At 39.6% G+C, this 18048-nt stretch overlaps 1 protein-coding gene across 2 annotated transcripts; it reads right to left on the bottom strand.

The window, feature by feature from the left end:
• Window positions 1-1146: 1146 nt before the first annotated feature.
• Window positions 1147-16837, bottom strand: LOC131440215 (uncharacterized). Of its 2 annotated transcripts, none has more exons than XM_058611297.1 (9): window positions 16720-16837; window positions 16266-16580; window positions 8780-9787; window positions 8437-8712; window positions 8155-8358; window positions 7935-8093; window positions 7602-7877; window positions 7354-7539; window positions 1147-2596 (listed from the first exon to the last, which is right to left on the bottom strand). In XM_058611297.1, the coding sequence occupies exons 2-9, from the start codon at window positions 16561-16563 to the stop codon at window positions 1458-1460; spliced, it is 3546 nt and encodes a 1181-aa protein (XP_058467280.1). In that variant the 5' UTR covers window positions 16564-16580; window positions 16720-16837; the 3' UTR covers window positions 1147-1457. The 2 variants fall into 2 exon arrangements, with proteins under 2 accessions (XP_058467280.1, XP_058467279.1); XM_058611296.1 differs by having other exon boundaries at window positions 16669-16829.
• Window positions 16838-18048: the final 1211 nt, after the last annotated feature.

The following is an 18048-nucleotide window of genomic DNA, read 5'->3' as shown; positions in this document are numbered from 1 at the left end:
GTGTACTTTGAAGGGGACAAGATCGATTTTGATGAATAATCTTGTATTTTTAATTCTCTGAATAAATTCCGGGAACTTTTTGATCAAGGTAGTATTCAGCACAAAGAAAACTTGACATACATTAAATTGATATTAAGATTTTCAACATGAAATGAAGGTTTTTAGCCAACTGACAGGATTTGAAAACATCATATTTGTTTACCTAAATGGTAATGGAAATGTCAACAGATCATGTTATGTCAAATCAATAAAACCCAAGCAAAAGTAAGCAGTTTCCTGCGTTGTTTTAAAATTTTGAGAAAACTTAATTTTTGAGTTGTTTGTGGTTATCTCACACTGTTCAAAATATGATCCTAAATTCCTGGTCATGTTTTTAATGAAATAGTGAAAGAATTATGTTGCTACCATTAACACAAGTCGAGATATTCACGATTAAGTTCTGCCCATTCTTCCATGTGGCTAATTTTGAAAAGGCGCCCCATAGTAAAGTAAGTCGTATTCACGACAAAAACTCAGGTGAACAAACCAGTGTGTGAAACTAATTGCAATTTTGTGTTCTGGGGGTTCTCCGTTTGTAATGAAAAATAGTATATGAGGTGTTTTACGGCTTATGATTTTTATTAAAAACCGACATCGGGTAACGAAGTTCTGAATCTGAGGCAGCACATAAATTTTATTTGGATACATCATTCGATTTCGGAATTGCGGATTTTTGATTGGCTAGAAAATTCTTTTTCTATTGAGGACTAACCTAAATGCAATTGATCACTTGGGTTTTCAATACCAAATCAATCAAAGTTATATGTAATGTTCGTAAATTGTATAAATAGTTAATGTTTATGCTTATGTTGAAACACTTCTAATGCTAGCTCGCAGTTATTTGCACTGAAGTGCAATGCAGTACGAAATAAATTGATGGCTTTCTAGCCGGCGTGTTTCTAGCATCAACAGGATAAAAATCCGTACTGATCGGTTTTTGTTTTTGTAAAACAATAAAACTTCTCACTTAGAATAGTTTTTAGAAGTAAATGTTAGAATCTATATAGTTCGTAAGGTAGGACTTCAAAGTATGTTGCGCGATAAGAATAAAAATGAATTGGATAGAATAGATGATATATTCCGATAGATCCTTTAATGCGCATTGTATTAAAACAATTTAGCGGAAATGCCTCATACTTCGTTGTTCGCGTTTCATGCTATGCTATCGATACATGAAAACGACCTTGCGCATTCAACAAATTGAAAATTTCTTCAGTTGACTAAATACAATTTTGTTTGGTTGTCTATTTTTTAAGATTTTTATTTAGTTCTCAATAGTAGAAAAACATTTGTATTATGTTTTAAATTAGATAATTAATACACTGCAATGTGTTGTTTCAAGATCATTCCCTTATATGGAAAATTATACTCGAATGTGGAGTATTTTAGTCTATTTACCTTTCACTCTAACATTTAATTTAACTCCATGCAGCATTGAACCGATCAGCGTCGAACTCGTCTTCTTCCTGTTCATTGGAATTGCGAGTTCTCTTCGGTGATGGTGAACGTTCTTCGGAAATCCGTACTACCGGTATGGTTTCTATATCTGCGAATGGGTCATGGTGCCGATAGCTACTGTCTCGATTCGAACGGTTGTCTCTATTGAATCCGCCAGCATTGCGGTTACGAGCTCGGCCCTGCCCACCGCGGAATCTCGCCGCTGGATTCGGAACGTAATGCACATCGCCATTGTCACTGAAAACGATATCCTTCCGTCGTCTAAATCCGCCGTCGTCTTGTCTACGGCCTCGACCACCCTCGGCCGATGAAATCAATTGTTTGTCCAACTGTTCCAATCGACGTTCGATTGCCTGTTGTTTACGCATAATATACTCATCTATGTCATCTTCAGAAATATTTGGTGGGATATCAAAATCACGGTTGCAGTCAATCCCCTCATTTCCGCGATTCCGATTAAACTGCTGCGGTGGGCCCCACCCATCCAATGGCGGATCATCCATGTCCATTGGATAACGATCAAAGCCTTGATTATTCTGCATTTGCATTTGCATTTGATCGAACTGATCCATGTTTCGGCCCATATCGAACTGATTGTTCGAATTGAACTGGTTATTTTGCCAAGGAGCTTGATCGTCGATGCAGAAATTGGGGTCGTTCCATGGGTTAACTGGCTGTCCGCGCTGTTGTGGTGACCCCTGCCAGCCGCCACCCGATCGTTGCTGTTGGAACTGTTGACGTTGATTCTGCTGCTGGCGCTGGTTCGGCTGTTGACGTTGATACTGGTTCTGGCGTTGATTCTGCTGTTGGCGTTGGTTCTGCGGTTGACGTTGTTGATTCTGCCCTTGGCGTTGTTGATTTTGCGCTTGACGTTGGTTCTGCTGCTGACGTTGGTTCTGCTGTTGGCGTTGATTCTGATTGGAACCTTGATTCTGCTTCGGACCTTGATTCTGCTTCTGGCCGTGATTCTGCTTCGGGCCATGCTTCTGCGAGTGTACGTTCGGAGCATTCTGGTTCGAAACAACCACGTCATCATCCTCGTCGTCAATTACAATAGGGCCATCGTTTTTCGAGATACCGGTCTTCGGAAGGTAGTGAGCTGGAAATAGATAAAAAAACATCAAAATTCCGAAACGCCAGGAAGGATATTGCAGCGCGGTGCAATATCTTCGAAGGGTTACATAAGTAGTGTAAACCTTACGTCGACTGTGCGGTTTAAATTTAACTGCTAGGTAGACATTTGAACTGCTATAAGCACTGATAAGCCGAAGGCGAAACGTGAAGAAATCATATCAAAATTGTTTTTATGTATAATACGATTTCTACGTGAAGCATGGTAAGCACTGGTTATTTCGATGCAACCACCCACTCTAGAACCTCCAGTGAGAGCTGGAGCTAGTAATGTTCGGTCTATGAACTACTGAAAGATTAATTTTTCAGCGTTGCCAGATCATTTACTATATCTTGATTGGCAATCACACGATTTGGACCGTCTGATACCGACACCATAGCTTTTAGATTTGGTAATATATTACAATACTGGTTTGCAGCAAATGTTCCTGTTTCACGTAGACCGATTTCCTACCTTGGAGTAGCTAGCGATGCAAACCCAAAGGGCTATGGAATTTCGTTAATTCTAAACGGAAAACATCAGGTATACATCCTAATGTCTATCTTGAAGAAGTGACAGCTTCTTCTACAGCAACTGCTAGTGAACTGTTCGCAAAACACTTTGCGTCTATGTTTATTTCTTCTCTACACCCTATTTTGAGTTTACCTCAGCACTGGTTGGCTCTAGCTCATTTTTAGTGGGTAGTAAACTTAAAATTGACAACAGGTGGGCAATGAGTCGCAAATAGTGGGCTTCGCTAGTTAAAAAAAATCTTTCTGAGATAGACCCTGAGTAAATGTGGAAAACTGTAAATCATTGAAATCTTGTGAGACTAAGTGGTGTTACGGTCAAAAATTGGTCAAATAGGAATAAAAGTAAATAATTTAAATATTTCATTAGAAATTTAAATCATGTTTTTTTTATTTAAAATTAATCCATACAAACTACAGTAAGAATATTCCGGTCCAGGTTCAGAATTCAGAATTAGAATCGAGAATACATGATTCAAAGGTATGCATCGGATCTATGTAGAATTCGAGTCCAAAATCTTGTACAAATACAGAATTAAGGTCAAGAATCCTGCTTCCTGGATCAGAATTTAGGTTCAGATTCAAACAATTTTTCAGGAATTCAGATCCAGAGTCTAGGTCTGGGATAAGAATGCATGTCCAAAAGTCCAGGTTCACGTTTAGAATTCAGGTCACGGAAATCTGAGAATTCCTATCAGGATCTCAAGTCTAGTACCCAGGTCCGAAATCCAGGCCCGGAATTCGGATCCCGATTTACGCTGAGGAATTTAGGTCCCTGTTCTGAAACTAGATCCAGAATTCAGGTGAAGAGTCGAGGTTCAGGATCTAGTTTCAGAAACTCTGTCAGGAGTTCCGGTCCAGAATCCAAATCCGGGATCAGGATTCTGGCCCACAACCACAGTCCAAGTCCAGGTTGGGAGTTATTTTCCACAATCCAGGTCCAGGTATAAACTCTATCAAAAATTTTGGTCCAGATTCTGGGTCCAAGTTCAGAATTCATATCCATAAGTCAAGATTTGGGGTCCAGCATCTCGTTCCAGAATCCAGGTCCAGACTAAGAATTCTGGTCCAGAATCGAAGTACCGAATTTAGGTTCAGAATGCAGATTCTGCACTCAGATCTTAAATTCATATTCAGAGGCCAAATTACTCCATTTTCTGATGGTTCTGAATCCAATCAGAGAATACTGGTTCAGGATCAGTATACAGATTCAAGGTCAGAATCTTTATCCAGAATTCAGGTACAGAACACAGATCCAGAGTTAAAGTCCTTAATCAGGCTACAAAAATTAAATCTAGAATTTAAGTCCAGAACTCTGTTCCTAAATCCATGGTTAGGTTCAGTATCATGATCCAGAAAACTTGTCGGGCCCTGGGGTTCAGAATCCTGTTCTAGGTTTAGAATCTCTGTCAATAATTCAGGCTTCTCATTTTCTCCGTGGAACCTTGTGGAAACTACTTGATTTCAAATGTTTTCATTTTTGTCTCTTACACAAGTAAAACTTGAAGAATTACTTTTGGGCGAGCACCTGAAAAAAAATTACAGCAGTGTCATACATATGACACAAGAAAACACACCTAAAGCAGAACTTTTCTCTATTAGCCAACCTAAAAACAGACTGAAATTATGACTGATAAAAAGAAAACAAAATCCCAAAACTGACGTCACAAGCTCTCAGAGACAGTTACCAATCGAATCGTTCTGCCAACTGAACTACTGTAAATGTTCCTGGTAGCAAAGTAACTTGATATTTGATCTGACTGTTCACGGTCGGTGTGGTTTACATTTTAGTCGATCCCCTACGGTAGAATTTCGCACACAAAAACTTATTGCACATTTTCCCTACCAGGCGATCTCTCTTTAATTTGCTGGTTGAGCAATTGTGTGTTAGATTTCTTTTTGCTCTCTGTTGACTTCTATTTTGCTTACCCAATGTTTGATTGATAGTATCTTGAATTAATAATTAATTTCTACCGTGTTAACTGTGAAATATTTATTTTACTTGGTGGGCAGTAGAATGAATATTATATTCAAAATGGGCATTCGACTAGAAAAGTTTGCAAACCACTGGTTTAGATTGTAATGTCCGATGGTAATAAACAGTGGCGTCTCGTGACAAAATTTACGTATAGGGAACTGTTTATGCGGTATGACATCGTATCGGACTAACATTCCTTCCTTTCCCTCAGTAGCACAGCCTTTGGTCGTAGCCAGCGTCGTTATTGATCATTTAATAAAAAGTTAGGAGTGAGTGGGTATGTGCAGTGAAAATGATTTGCTTCTCCCAAGCTTCATTTTCATGGTTCATTATACATTTCCACTTATTCGGTCAATCACGAAGTGCAACTACGGGCGATCTACTTCAGCAACTTGTTTTCAACTGCCATGAGCATAAGTCACTGAAGCCTCTCCTGAAGGTGTGCATACAAGTTCTTACAGAGCCAAACGTAACAGAGAGAACACATCTCAGAGTTGAGCTGGGTAACTCCTTCTATTCTCAAGGATCAAGAGTAAACCAATTTAACTTGTTGGTAATTTGTGTATAACGTACATTTTATTTGGTACGTATGTCATAGATCTATGTATTCATATATGCAGTGCAACCAGTTTATCAAAGTAGCTTGATCGATTGAGTTTCAAACAATCTTTTTTAGCAATTTATTCTCAAATGAATGTTAAGCTTGACTTTTTGGAAGAAATGTCAGTATTGATCAATTTTCACCAACGTTTGATGGAAAATTGCTTACATTTTATGAATGTAGATTTCAATTCCCCAATAAAAAAGTTAGCAACACTGCTTCAATGCATTTATATTATATATTGTTTTCTGGAAAACGGTATATTCTGGAGAAAATACTTCGTTGCTTTATTTTCTGGAAAATGATTTTCAGGAGAAAGTCGTACAACCGTAACAATATGATGTTGAAAAACATTTTATAAAATTTATAGATTTTTTTAAACATTTTATAAAATAATTTCCGATGCTAATTTGGGCTCATTTTTGACACCAATTAATTTAGATTGATTCAAGTACTTCACAAAAGCATGCTTCAGTGTTTATGTCACTTACTCGGCATCGTTTTTCCAATCAAGCGCTTGGCATTTGCGTTGCCTATTAATATGATCATAATGATGCTAATCTAAAAAAGCCTTCTTGATCCACCTAGTGGTGTGATAATGCCTTTCTCTTTCTTCAAAACAGTCTTATAAAAACATTTTTTATTAAATAATTTGTGACACTAATATAGGCTCATTTTTGACACCAGTTGATTCAGATTGAATCGAGTAGTTCACAAAAGCATTCTTCACTGTTCATATCACAAAGTAGGCATCATTTTTCCAACCAAGCGCTTGATATTTGCTTTGCCTATTTGTATGGAATTTCCGAAATCGAAAAAAAAAATTGGGAGTCCCAGAAAGCCCATGTTTTTAAAAAACATGCAATTTTAAGATTTTTGGCATAAAAAAAAATGTTCGATTTCGGAAATTTCATGTACTCCCTCCTATGGTGCTTTTTCAAGATCGAAAATTTTCAAACATTAACCGCTGGGCAGCACCCCTTACCCATGTCCGATTTAGCTCAAATTTTGCATGGGGACTTTTTTCGAGGAGCTTAAACTTTTGAACAATAGCGCTTTACGAAATTAGAGGTGATCCCAAAATATTGGCACCCTTATATACATTAGAGCGGTAAAAAACAACGTGTTTTGTCGGTTACGTCACTTATACTATCATATCTCTTAAACGAAAACTCACAGCCATTTGATCTATGAACTTGATCAATAGCCCGACAGTAGCTTTCAAACGATCCCAAGTTTGTTAAAATCGGTTCAGCCATCTCTGATGAAATTGATCGCGTAAAAAAACAACGCTTTTTGTCGGTTACGTCACTTATACAATCATATCTCCGGAACTAAAAGTCACAGCCATTTGATCACACACACACACACACACACACACACACACACACACACACACACACACACACACACACACACACACACACACACACACACACACACACACACACACACACACACACACTTTCCGATCTCGTCGAACTGAGTCGAATGGTATATAACACTATGGGTCTCCGAGGCTCCGTTCGAAAGTCGGTTTCCCAGCAATTCTTATACCTTTCTATAGAGAAAGGTAAAAAACAATTAACATAACACAGAATGGGTCACCTGGCGACAACCCCCATTGATTTCTCACCTGTTTTGATTATTTTCACTCCAGCGATAGACGTCAAACCCATCAAACCTTTATTGGTGGCACTGGCAACGGCTCCGGTGTCTGTATCATAAAACACAACCAAAGCTTGTTTGGCGTTTTCCTTCTGAATAAAACGAACTCGACCGAAAACGGATACCTCTTTGTAGATAGATTGGATAGAAATCACTAAAAATATAGAGAACAATCTGTGGTTGACAAGTTCAAAGTCACGTAGTAAGCGAATTTACATTCGGAGAACAGCATCCGCAGAGTGTTTTGTTCTGTACACATAGCAGTATTCCATGCCAGGAAAATGAAAGGATTGTTTCCTGCCAATACGCTTTCCGGAGCTATTTTAATGGCAGATAAGGCTTTTGAGAATGTGTCGAAGCCTACATAAACCTGTTCTGTTTCATTTTCATATGGTGCCGGAAAGCGACGAATCGAAGTCGGCTGACCAACTCCTTTCAAGAATTTAGTAATTTGCTCATCGCTGGCGAGTTTCGGTACATTATGAAGAACAACTGGAAAATCCAATAATTTAGCGGTGTGTTACAGACATAACAAAGCAACTCACTCACCTTCAACCGGACTCTTCTTGCTGTCCGGATTGTTATACTCTATCGGAACAACACGATTAATGAACTCTTTCTGATTCAGCACGTTTATCTTCTCCAGACGAAGTGCCTTTTCTTCATCAATGCTGTCTCTGGCTAACCGAAATTCTTTAATTTTACTCTCTGAAAGAAACAACAGAGCTCGCAAAAATACCACTTCGACTACTGGACGCTCCATACTCACTTGCATTCTTCAGCATCATACCCTTGGAGAAAGGTTCCATATTGATGGGGATTCCATTGATCGATTTTACGGCTAGCACGGCTTCCGCACTTACGTTGCCCAAAAAGAAGATACGGGTTTTAAAGGTATTCTTAAAAAGTCGCACCAGATAAAACACTTCCCCGACGTGTTTGAACGCCGTGAAGACTTCCTCGTAAGTTATGTCTAAAGCGAAAGGGTGGGAATAATAGATCGAAAGATTGGAACTTTTCGTTCCATTACTGTTTAGCTCATGTTACTTACATCTTGAGAGATAGTCGATTACGAAGCACCGTTCGGGGGTTTCGTCGACGCAACGCGTACAGGAAAGTACAAATAGATAATGACCGTTGAATGGGTGCAGGAAATACTCGGATGCCTTTACAGCGCTCTCGACATTGCAGTATATAACTTTGGCCCATTTCGTGAAGAAGCAGCACGAAGATGGTTTTAATTTAACATTTTCGATATTTCCGAATTGTTCCAAGTAATCCACCATTTCTTCTCGGGTAGTTTCTGGTGGAATATTATTCACCCAAACTGAAAATAAAAATCGCTTCAAGTTACTGTCTGTTTTGTTTAGTAAGATTTTTTTTGTCACACATACCAGATCGTCGATCGGATGGATCTTTCGCTTCAGCATCAATCAAACCAATGTCTGACGCTTTGATCGGACGAATCAAATCGTTCGCACCAGTTACATATTTTGATGGAATAGGAGGAATGGATTTCTCGACAATTTGCACGTCTCCATCATTCTCGTCTATCTCTATTGTTGGAGTGCTCGTTTCTGGATCCAGTACAATCACATCAGGAACGCTGGCTATAACTTTTTGACCGTTGAAGGCTGAAATTGGATAGCTGATGAGATTTTCTGATTGAGCTGCCGGTTGTTGTTGTTCAGCGGAAGAATTGGCTTTTTCTGTCAATGTTTGTACGGTGGATTGAGATTGTTGTCTGGGCTCTCTTTGCGGTTTTGGTGGCATTTGTTGAACGGGCTGAGCTTGTTGTTCAGCCACTTGTTGCTGCTGTTTAAATTGAGGTCGTTGTTGTACAACATGCGCATTCTGATTTTGTTGTTGCTGACGTTGCTGTTGTGGTTGCTGACGCTGCTGTTGTGGTTGCTGACGCTGCTGTTGTGGTTGCTGACGCTGCTGTTGTTGTTGCTGACGTTGCTGTTGTTGTTGTTGCTGACGTTGCTGTTGTGATTGCTGACGTTGTTGTTGTTGATGTGGTGCCTGGCGTTCTTGTTGTTGCTGCTTCTGCGGTGCTTGATTTTGTTGCTGGTGTTGTGGTTCTTCATCTGGCTCTGGTTCGGATTGTCTCACCTTTTGGCCAGCACTACGAGGTTCGATAGGCATGCACAGCTTATGGTACAGCTGGGGCATTTTCATCGACAGAGTGTCAAGGTTTACAATCATGATTTCCAAATTACGCGTCAGTAATTGTGTCTTTAGGTTAACATTTTTCAAAGGCATGTTGTTTTTGCCCATTGCGTTTTTAGCGGCGACCTTGTTCTCAAACTGGACGTAGGCAAAGTCATCGGTTCGAACTTGCAAGAATGTAATGTTTCCAACTTCAGCGAAATGATCGTACAGAACTTCCTCGGACATTTCTAGAAAAAGAAGAAGAAAATAATTGGTTATTGGCAGTCTCATATTCGTACACTTTGACGTAGAAAAATTTAATCGATGTTTTTCACAGTTTTCGCTAACGGAAAACTAGATGAAATACGGTGATTTACCTGGTATATAACCAACGACGTTTTCTACAAACACAAAAATCTTCAGCAGATGATTACGTAAGAGAGTAATGGTCGTCAGAGATGAAATAGCTAAGTACTCACAATCTCATGCCTCCCCTTTTTAAAGAATATTCAGATGTGTGCAATAATAAGACTGCCCACATTAAATTTCGAATACTCGGCTTTCCGTAGATTCGTGGATTTAGAATTATTTTACGGATCGCTGAAACGTTTCATTTATGTACCTAACAGCTTAAACTCTCTACTTAATTTCGAGGTAAAACATTTTCACATTACATAATTGACGACGAAACACACGTGTTTGAGGGCTTTAAACAACTTCCGAGTCTATTTTTTCTTATCGAAATGCGAAGACATGTCTTGTCGATCATTTTCGGACAAAAGTGTTCGAAAAAGTATTTGATGTAGCATTCCATATGCAGTGGTGGTCGAAAACCTAAAGCGGGATTTATTACTATCTGCACATTCCATTACGATGTGTACAAGAAAGAATGTCTGCAAAAATAGCATTGTTAGCATCGTAATTAGTTCGTCGTAAAGGAAGTGGAAGAAATGCACTGTTGGGAAGCAGGACAATCAATCTTATCATTCAAAACATCTGCTATTAATAAAGCACGTACAACATCTCGTCGAACTTGTAGTGTATCGAGACTGATTAGTAACCCGCGACTTTCGTAGTTTGATAGTTGATCAGGATTGCTTCACGGTAAACGCTGTAGAGGTAAGCGAATGAAGCTGCGTTGTATCGATTCGATTCTATGAGCACCGTTTAGGTAGTGAGGATTCTAAACGACAGAACAGTACTCCAGGGTTGAACAAACAAGTGAACAGTACAAAGGTTTTAAGCAGTATACGTCTGTAAAATGTTTAACCATCCACATTACAAATCCGCGAGAAGCTGATGTGCTGCTTGAATGTCAGTTGCTCATCGAGAAAAACACCAAGGTCTTTAACACACGTCGTTCTGAACATTAGGGATCCTTCCAGAAAGTAAACAAAATGAAATGGCTCTTTTTTCTTCGAGAACGTAATGGTCGAGCATTTGTCGGGATTCAACTTCATTCGGTCTACTTTACACCACTCGGCGAAGCTCAACAACTGTCGTTGTAGAAAACCTGCATCTACTGGGCTTCGAATGTAATAAAAGATCTTAAAGTCATCGGCAAACGATAAACGAGAGTCCTCTAGAGTAAAGTTGACGTCGTTGAAATACAGTGAAAATATTAAAGGCCCGAGATGGCTACCCTGCGGAATTCCGGACGAAGCGATAAACTCATTGGAAACGTGATCGTCGATTTTCACTGCTAAACGACGATCCATGAGATATGATTGCAGCCATCGAAGTATGTTAGAGCCGAATCCAAGTCTTTCCAAATTAGCAATTGTTATATTGTGGTTTATTCTATCAAAGGCACAAGAGAGATCGGTGTAAATAGCGTCTGTTTGTAAACCTTTTAACGTACCTTCAGTCACGTAGCACATAAATTACAATAGGTTGGTGGTTGTGGAGCGCTTAGGCATAAAGCCATGCTGATGGTCAAAAATATATTGCTTGCAGTGGTTGAAAACCGATGTCAGAATAACCTTTTCAAACAGTTTAGGAACTGCACTAAGCGATGTGATGCCTCGGAAATTGTTCACGTATTTTTGTCACCTTTCTTATACACTGGAAACATAAAAGAAGATTTCCATAAGTTTGGAAACACTTCTTTAGAGAGTGACATCCGAAGTAGTCGACAAAGGGGAGCAATTACACCAGTCGAGCAATTTTACAATATAACTGCCGGTAAGCCGCCAGGGCCAGAGAGTAGATAGAAGACTTCATGCAAGCAATTGCCGTCCGAATAGAATCTTCGTCAATATGAATGAGATTTAATGAATTATTGGACTCAGGAACAGCGCAGCGAGTGCAATTTGTTGCTGGCTTGAGGTTTCGTTTGTAAAGGCACGAGAAAAACTGACAGATTTCTCGCTTACACGAACCAGTAAACTCTCCAAACTTCATAATAGAAGGTAACTCAGACGCCTTTTTCTTGCTCGTTCACGTGTTTCCAAAAAGCCTTTGGATTGGATTTCAATTTCCGTTGTACATTTTTCAAGTAGTTGACATGGCAACGCTTGACAGTTTTCATGAATAATTGATTGATCTGCACGTAGTAATTACGCAGGGCGCACCCTCCATGTGTTGAATACCGTTTTAGGGCGGCTCTTTTAGGCGTTTTCAGTTGTCTCACTACGGTGGTTTGCCATGGTGGATGCAGGGACAGCCGTTTGGATCGTTTTGGTACAAAAAAGTCAATCGCGTAGCTCATGACGTTAGAGAACGTTTGTACAGCAGCGATGACATCATCATTGTCGAGAATTTCCTCCCAGGCAATATGCATTTTAGTGTAGTCAGTTATGCATTTAGTGTAGTCAGTTTTATTAAAATTATAGCTGATGATGTCGGTCGTGTTGTAACCATCCGGGGGAAGATTATAGTTGAGCGGGTGATGTCGAACAGATTTGACCAAAGGGAACGGTGAAGCACTAATAATAAGAGCAACATCTGCTCTGCTAACAAATACTCATCGACACACGAGTTCATACCACCGATGTTTTGGTAGTAAATCTGCAAATTGAAGTTATTTGATCGGAATTGCGATGGAAGACTGGACACGGGGATCGGATCAGTGCTGGAACCGTTCAATGCAGATGAGTACTTGCCATTTGTGGTGGTTTGGAAGACCCCCTTTTCGTTTCCGCGCACAGGACCGGGACGGCTGACGATCGCTGACTGCAGTGGCTCGACTGTGGGGAACGCATCGGGGGCTTCCATGATGCTAACTATGTTGCATCCCAGTCCAACATCTAACGATAAATCACGCGCATCAATGGTGCTGAGCAGCAAAAGGTTTACAGCGAGGGGCTGACCTCTACAAGCGCGAACAAGATCTGGACTTGGATGCAAAGAGAAAAGACAATACTTGCCGTGGTGAAATGTTTGGAAGACTCCTTCATCACACCCACACACAGGACCAGGACGGCTGGAGAATGTTGGCTGCAATGGCTCGACTGAGGTGAGGGGTTCAGGAGTTTCCTAAATGCTTATAACAGTGCATCCCGGTATGACTCAATGCAATCTTATAACGTCATTGGTGTTGTCAAGAGGGAAAAAGGCGATCCAGGTGTACCTTGCTGTTCCATACTCACAGGCGTACTACGGTTATTCTTATCTGGAGTAGTCGGGGAAACATCGATAGGTGGACACCAGGCATCCTGCTTTCGGTTGTCCTCAAACTCACGAAAGAGGACACCTTGAGGCCATGTGTCAGGATTAAGTGCAACATCACGGTATTTAGCAGGAAGGAAACAAAGTTCAGGGTGTTGACGTCCATTCCTTTTTTCACCAGCGGGATGACCGAAATTTCGTCGTTGCAATTCAGTCCATCTTTCGTTAATTTTTCGACCATCTCTTCACTAACGAACCGTTGCAATATTGCAGTTTTCGACTGTAGTAGATACGATGCGAGACAGACGAGATATTTGCTGGCTATTTTTTGTTATTTCGGCTTTCGGCTCAGCATATTGACTCAGTTTTTTCAGCAATAGCTGAGACAGCACACCCAATGGAGGAAGCTGTCTCGCGAAAACGAGCAAGTTTTATCAATTTACAACATTCGTCACAAATCCAGATCAAATTGGGGTTATCGTCAATTACTTTCAAAAACGGCTTGTTCAGTTTTGCGCACTTCATGTGGACTACATGACTGCAAAAACCCGAACACCCTATGAACTCATCTTCTGATTTAACGGTTTTAGCACACCGATCACAAGCACTAGCCATCGTGCACAAAACTCTCAATGCTGACAATGAGGTTCAGATGGCGCTTCGAACGGGAAAAATAGAAAGAGTAGTCGGATTTCTTTATAAAACGAAATCTTTGGTAGCCAACACTATCGCTCCAAGCAAATCATAAACAGCGACCAAATGGATCGAAAAAACACTTAGAAGCCCTCCACCTTGACACGACACGAAACACAATCCAGATCTCGTCGAAATCGTAAACAACGTAGTGGGTAAAACACTCAAAAAACTCTGAAATATTCAGAAAAATTACCAGAGCGAACAAACACACAACAATGGCGGTAAGTTGTTCATAAACAATTATAAAAAAATGTTACTTAATAACATAAATACAAGCGGCACAACTAATTCAACATTTTCATACAATATCTTACCCATGAGGCGTCAATTCCAAAGGAGCGGTTGCAAATGTTCCATCCACTAGCCAATATCTCGAATTGGTCAAATTAGTTGGGGTTTCAACAATTATAATGAGGCTGTCGTCATAAAGGACATACTTTTGGAGCAAAAACTGCCCATTTATAGTTTTCTTCAGTTCTTCCGGGATAACGAATATGCCGCCCTGCTGTTCAATACGCAAATCTCTCCCGATTGAACCCCTTTGTCTCGCAAAAATATTTTTTGGGACTCTTTGGAAGCCCGAGTATGTATAGGAAAAACCCTAGTTTTTAATTAATTCGGAGCGTGTATATTAGGATGTCAATGGAATGTATATGAAATGGGTCACCTTCAAATTTTGCCAAGCGGTAAATGCTACACGATCTAGCACCGCAAGAAAAATCTCTATTTAAGATTTCAGCGAAATCAGACATGGGCAAGGTATGCTGCCCGGAGTTCAAAGTTTGAAAATTTTCGATCCTGGAAAAACAGTGTAGTGGGAAATGGATTTTCCAATATTAAAATTTAGATGTTTTTGAGGTAGTCAGACACATATTCTCAACTGAACGTGTATAAAAGGGAACCGTGGTCGAAAATCAATTATTTTTTCTTGTGCGAGAAGACGTATTCGGCATCGAAGAGTCCATCTTCTGCGTGGTTAAAAACCTCAAACGCTCAGGTCGCAACTCTCATTCACTTTTCGGTAGTCGCGGCGGCGAGAAGCCGTCTTCAAGTTTCAGAATACAGGTTTTGAATCCAGTTTCGATATTGTAATTCAAGCACTAAATTGCAACTGAATTCTGAGCCTGTTTTGAGTTCTAAATTTAGCTCTTGAACTCAGGTCCAGTCCCTAATTCCTAAATTCTACGAATCGGTTAGTTTTAGAACCATCAATTTATTCTCAAAGAACTATGCGAAATTTTACTTTACTACCCTTTTTTCAACCAGTAGGTTGTAGTAGTTGTTGTAGGAACTTTCTGTTAATTTGCTATATAAAGTGCATATCACCAACTCAGTTTAGGTGCATATTGTCGAATTCTAATAATAAAGAAAGTGAAAGCTGGCACAATTCACACAATCGATCAACTAATTGATATTCGAAAGTGAGAAGAAAGCGTTTCGTATTCACGACATCCAGTTATGTCTCTGACACTACACACATGTACTTTTTCAATGCCAGAAGTCTTATGGCGTTTTCGTTTTTAATTTGCACTACACCGGTGCAGTGCTACACGGAGGCATGAATAAACGAACAAAAATGACGAAAACATAAACAGTAACCATTGACTACCATAAACGATTCCATTGCACAGAGCTACGCCAAACGTTTGATGAGTGCTACACCAGTGGTATCGGTGCAGAAAAAGTGTAGCACTGGTGTAGTGCAATTGGTAAAAATGAACGGTTTTAGTGCAGCTTTTGCTACACCGGTGTAGTGCAATTTAAAAACGAAAACGACATTAGAAAGTTTGAAACGACGAGATCAGATCTTATCTCGAAAACTATGATACTGATCCGTTATTCGGACGCAAGAAAAATATATACCCAAATATACTTTGCTTTAATGCGTCTGCTGCTCAAATCATAACGACGGTAACGTAAATACCTCTAACCAAATATCCTCATTCATGTAGTTTAATGCATTTTTCTGCGGATTTCTGGAGTTTCTTTGTTATGCGGTACATATCTCCCGTGTACAAAATGACTTTTGTGTAGATTTACAAATTACAATTTTCCAAAATTTAAATCCGTCAATAAAAATTGCCTTTATACTCGTATTTAAAATGTTAATGAGTTCTGACTGGCTAAAACCATAGTTGGTCCATCTTGGTGTTAGTCATTCCCGTTTTCATTTCTACGCTAGAAATAACGAGAGCGAAAGAGGTAGGTTACAAAATTCTATCAAGTTTGGACTGATATACACCGAATCAACCCCAGTGTGCTCTATAAAAATGCTATAACATATTCATCGGTGTTAATTTCCCAGGAATTTGAGTGGCGTATATGTATTATAACGTTTAGTAATTATAAAGACTCCATAACCAAGAAAATGGAAAGCACTAAGCCGTGAAATTTTGATAGTATGAGGCACTTGGTACTTACTGGATGTAATATTTCGCACGATGATCGTTTCGTCAGCCTGGAAAAATTGAGGTTTATCAGCGCGTAGCATGAACAAACGCTTGCCTCGATAGTTTTGTTGATTTCTCTGCAGCAAAAGTTCCAAATCGTCTTCGCTGCCTACACGCACGAAAGCTGCCAGTGAACGTTTGGTGCATTGTTTTTCCTTGAGGAAGCAAACCTGCAGTACAGGAGCCCATTTTTCTAAGTACGCCGTTAGTTGCTCCTCATTGCTACTTGGAGATATATTTTCCACGTAAATCAAAAGTTTTCGATCCATTTTCTTCCGAGGGGTTACTGGAGAAGGGGAAAACATAAATGGCGTTCAGATTTGACGGTATTCATGATGCGAATAAGAGTTGTTTTATACTTCATTTTAACCAACCTTCATTAAAAGTAATTGCAGAAAATTAATTTGAATACTTTAGGAACGCACCTTATGCTGATTTATTTCAACTCCTGTTAGTAAAAACCGCTAAATTACTGCCGAAAATTACAATTCAAACGAAATATCGAACTCCGGCACGCAAGCGTGTTTGACAGGAAGAAAATTCCGGATTGAATTTTCAAAGGGCGTAATGTGAAATTTTGGTAAAATTAGTTATATTAACCTTGGCGTGGAGAGAAGAGAGCGATGACAACCACGATGTGAAATAAACTGGTAATCACATTTTTCTATACGAGAGTGTGATTGAAATATTTTCGGAAGAATGGTACGATAATAAGAAGAAAAACGTAAACATTTATGCTCATAGGATTATCCTTTAAATCGACGAATGACGTCTTGTTTAAACTATTGACTATAATATCTAAAGCAGCCAGGTGGCAACAATAAGGCGCGTAACCGACATCTCGGTCCTTCGGGGCCTTCAAAGCTAGCAAGTCAGTAAGAGAAAAGTAAACAACATGAAGTAAAATACAACACTTCATCGATTGAGAAAGTCACTATTACAATTTGGCACCGCACGTTTTATAACGATATCACATTTATAGTCCAACATATGAAAATCAACTTTGTTTCAACAAATCACAGATATTTAGCATCAACAATCTTTTATTAGTGTTTACATACTTCTTCGTTGTTTTCATCTTTGCAGGAAAGATGATGGTCACAAAAACATGGCGGCCCAGCAGGGACTTGATTTAAAGTCTAATGACTTAATTTGAACCGACGACACGACCTGCCACTCGCTTTTCAAAACTGTATCGCAACAAAGACATCATTTTAACAAGATATCCAGCTCTCACATTTCCCGAACAAATCATTGGCAACATCCTTTTCTACGAACATGGTGCCCTCAGGTGAGTCCGCATCGAATCTCGTACATAGAAGCAGGGGAGAAAAATGTCAAATTCGTGCGTGCCAAAATAGCAGCACTGCGCACCCATACAATTGACATGATATGTTGAATGTGATGCCGTGCGATGGCGTTGTTGAACTGAACATTGATTTCGCTCCAAGCTGTCAAGGTCTGATCACAATCAATCTTCAGTTCAGCAACGCCACCGCACGGCATTATATTCAACATATCATGTCAATCGTATGGGTGCACAGTCCTGCTATTTTGGCGAGCTCGAATTGGACATTTCGATAGTTCCACGACAAAAGGGCCTAACTGCAAATGAGAGCCTCTCTTTGTTTACTTTCTCTTTTGATTATTTCGGAGCCATTATTACAAATTCTCTAAAGTTTCCAATATAAATCTAAAGCTCGTAGTTCTACCTTGAAAGTTTTGCGAAGAGTAAAGCGTCAAATATAAAATCA

Source organism: Malaya genurostris, chromosome 1 (genome assembly GCF_030247185.1).
Source record: "Malaya genurostris strain Urasoe2022 chromosome 1, Malgen_1.1, whole genome shotgun sequence".
NCBI classification, from domain to species: Eukaryota; Metazoa; Arthropoda; class Insecta; order Diptera; family Culicidae; genus Malaya; species Malaya genurostris.
This window is presented reverse-complemented; position numbering and strand designations above follow the sequence as displayed.

Bases quoted from the DNA above. Each gene is read 5' to 3' on its own strand.
- LOC131440215 (XM_058611297.1), bottom strand. From the start codon at position 16,563: ATGGATCGAAAACTTTTGATTTACGTGGAAAATATATCTCCAAGTAGC. The intron at 8,713-8,779 runs GTATGTGTGACA...TTTTATTTTCAG, and splicing joins TCCATCCGATCGACGATCTG to TTTGGGTGAATAATATTCCA. The intron at 8,359-8,436 runs GTAAGTAACATG...CTTTCGCTTTAG, and splicing joins AATCGACTATCTCTCAAGAT to ACATAACTTACGAGGAAGTC.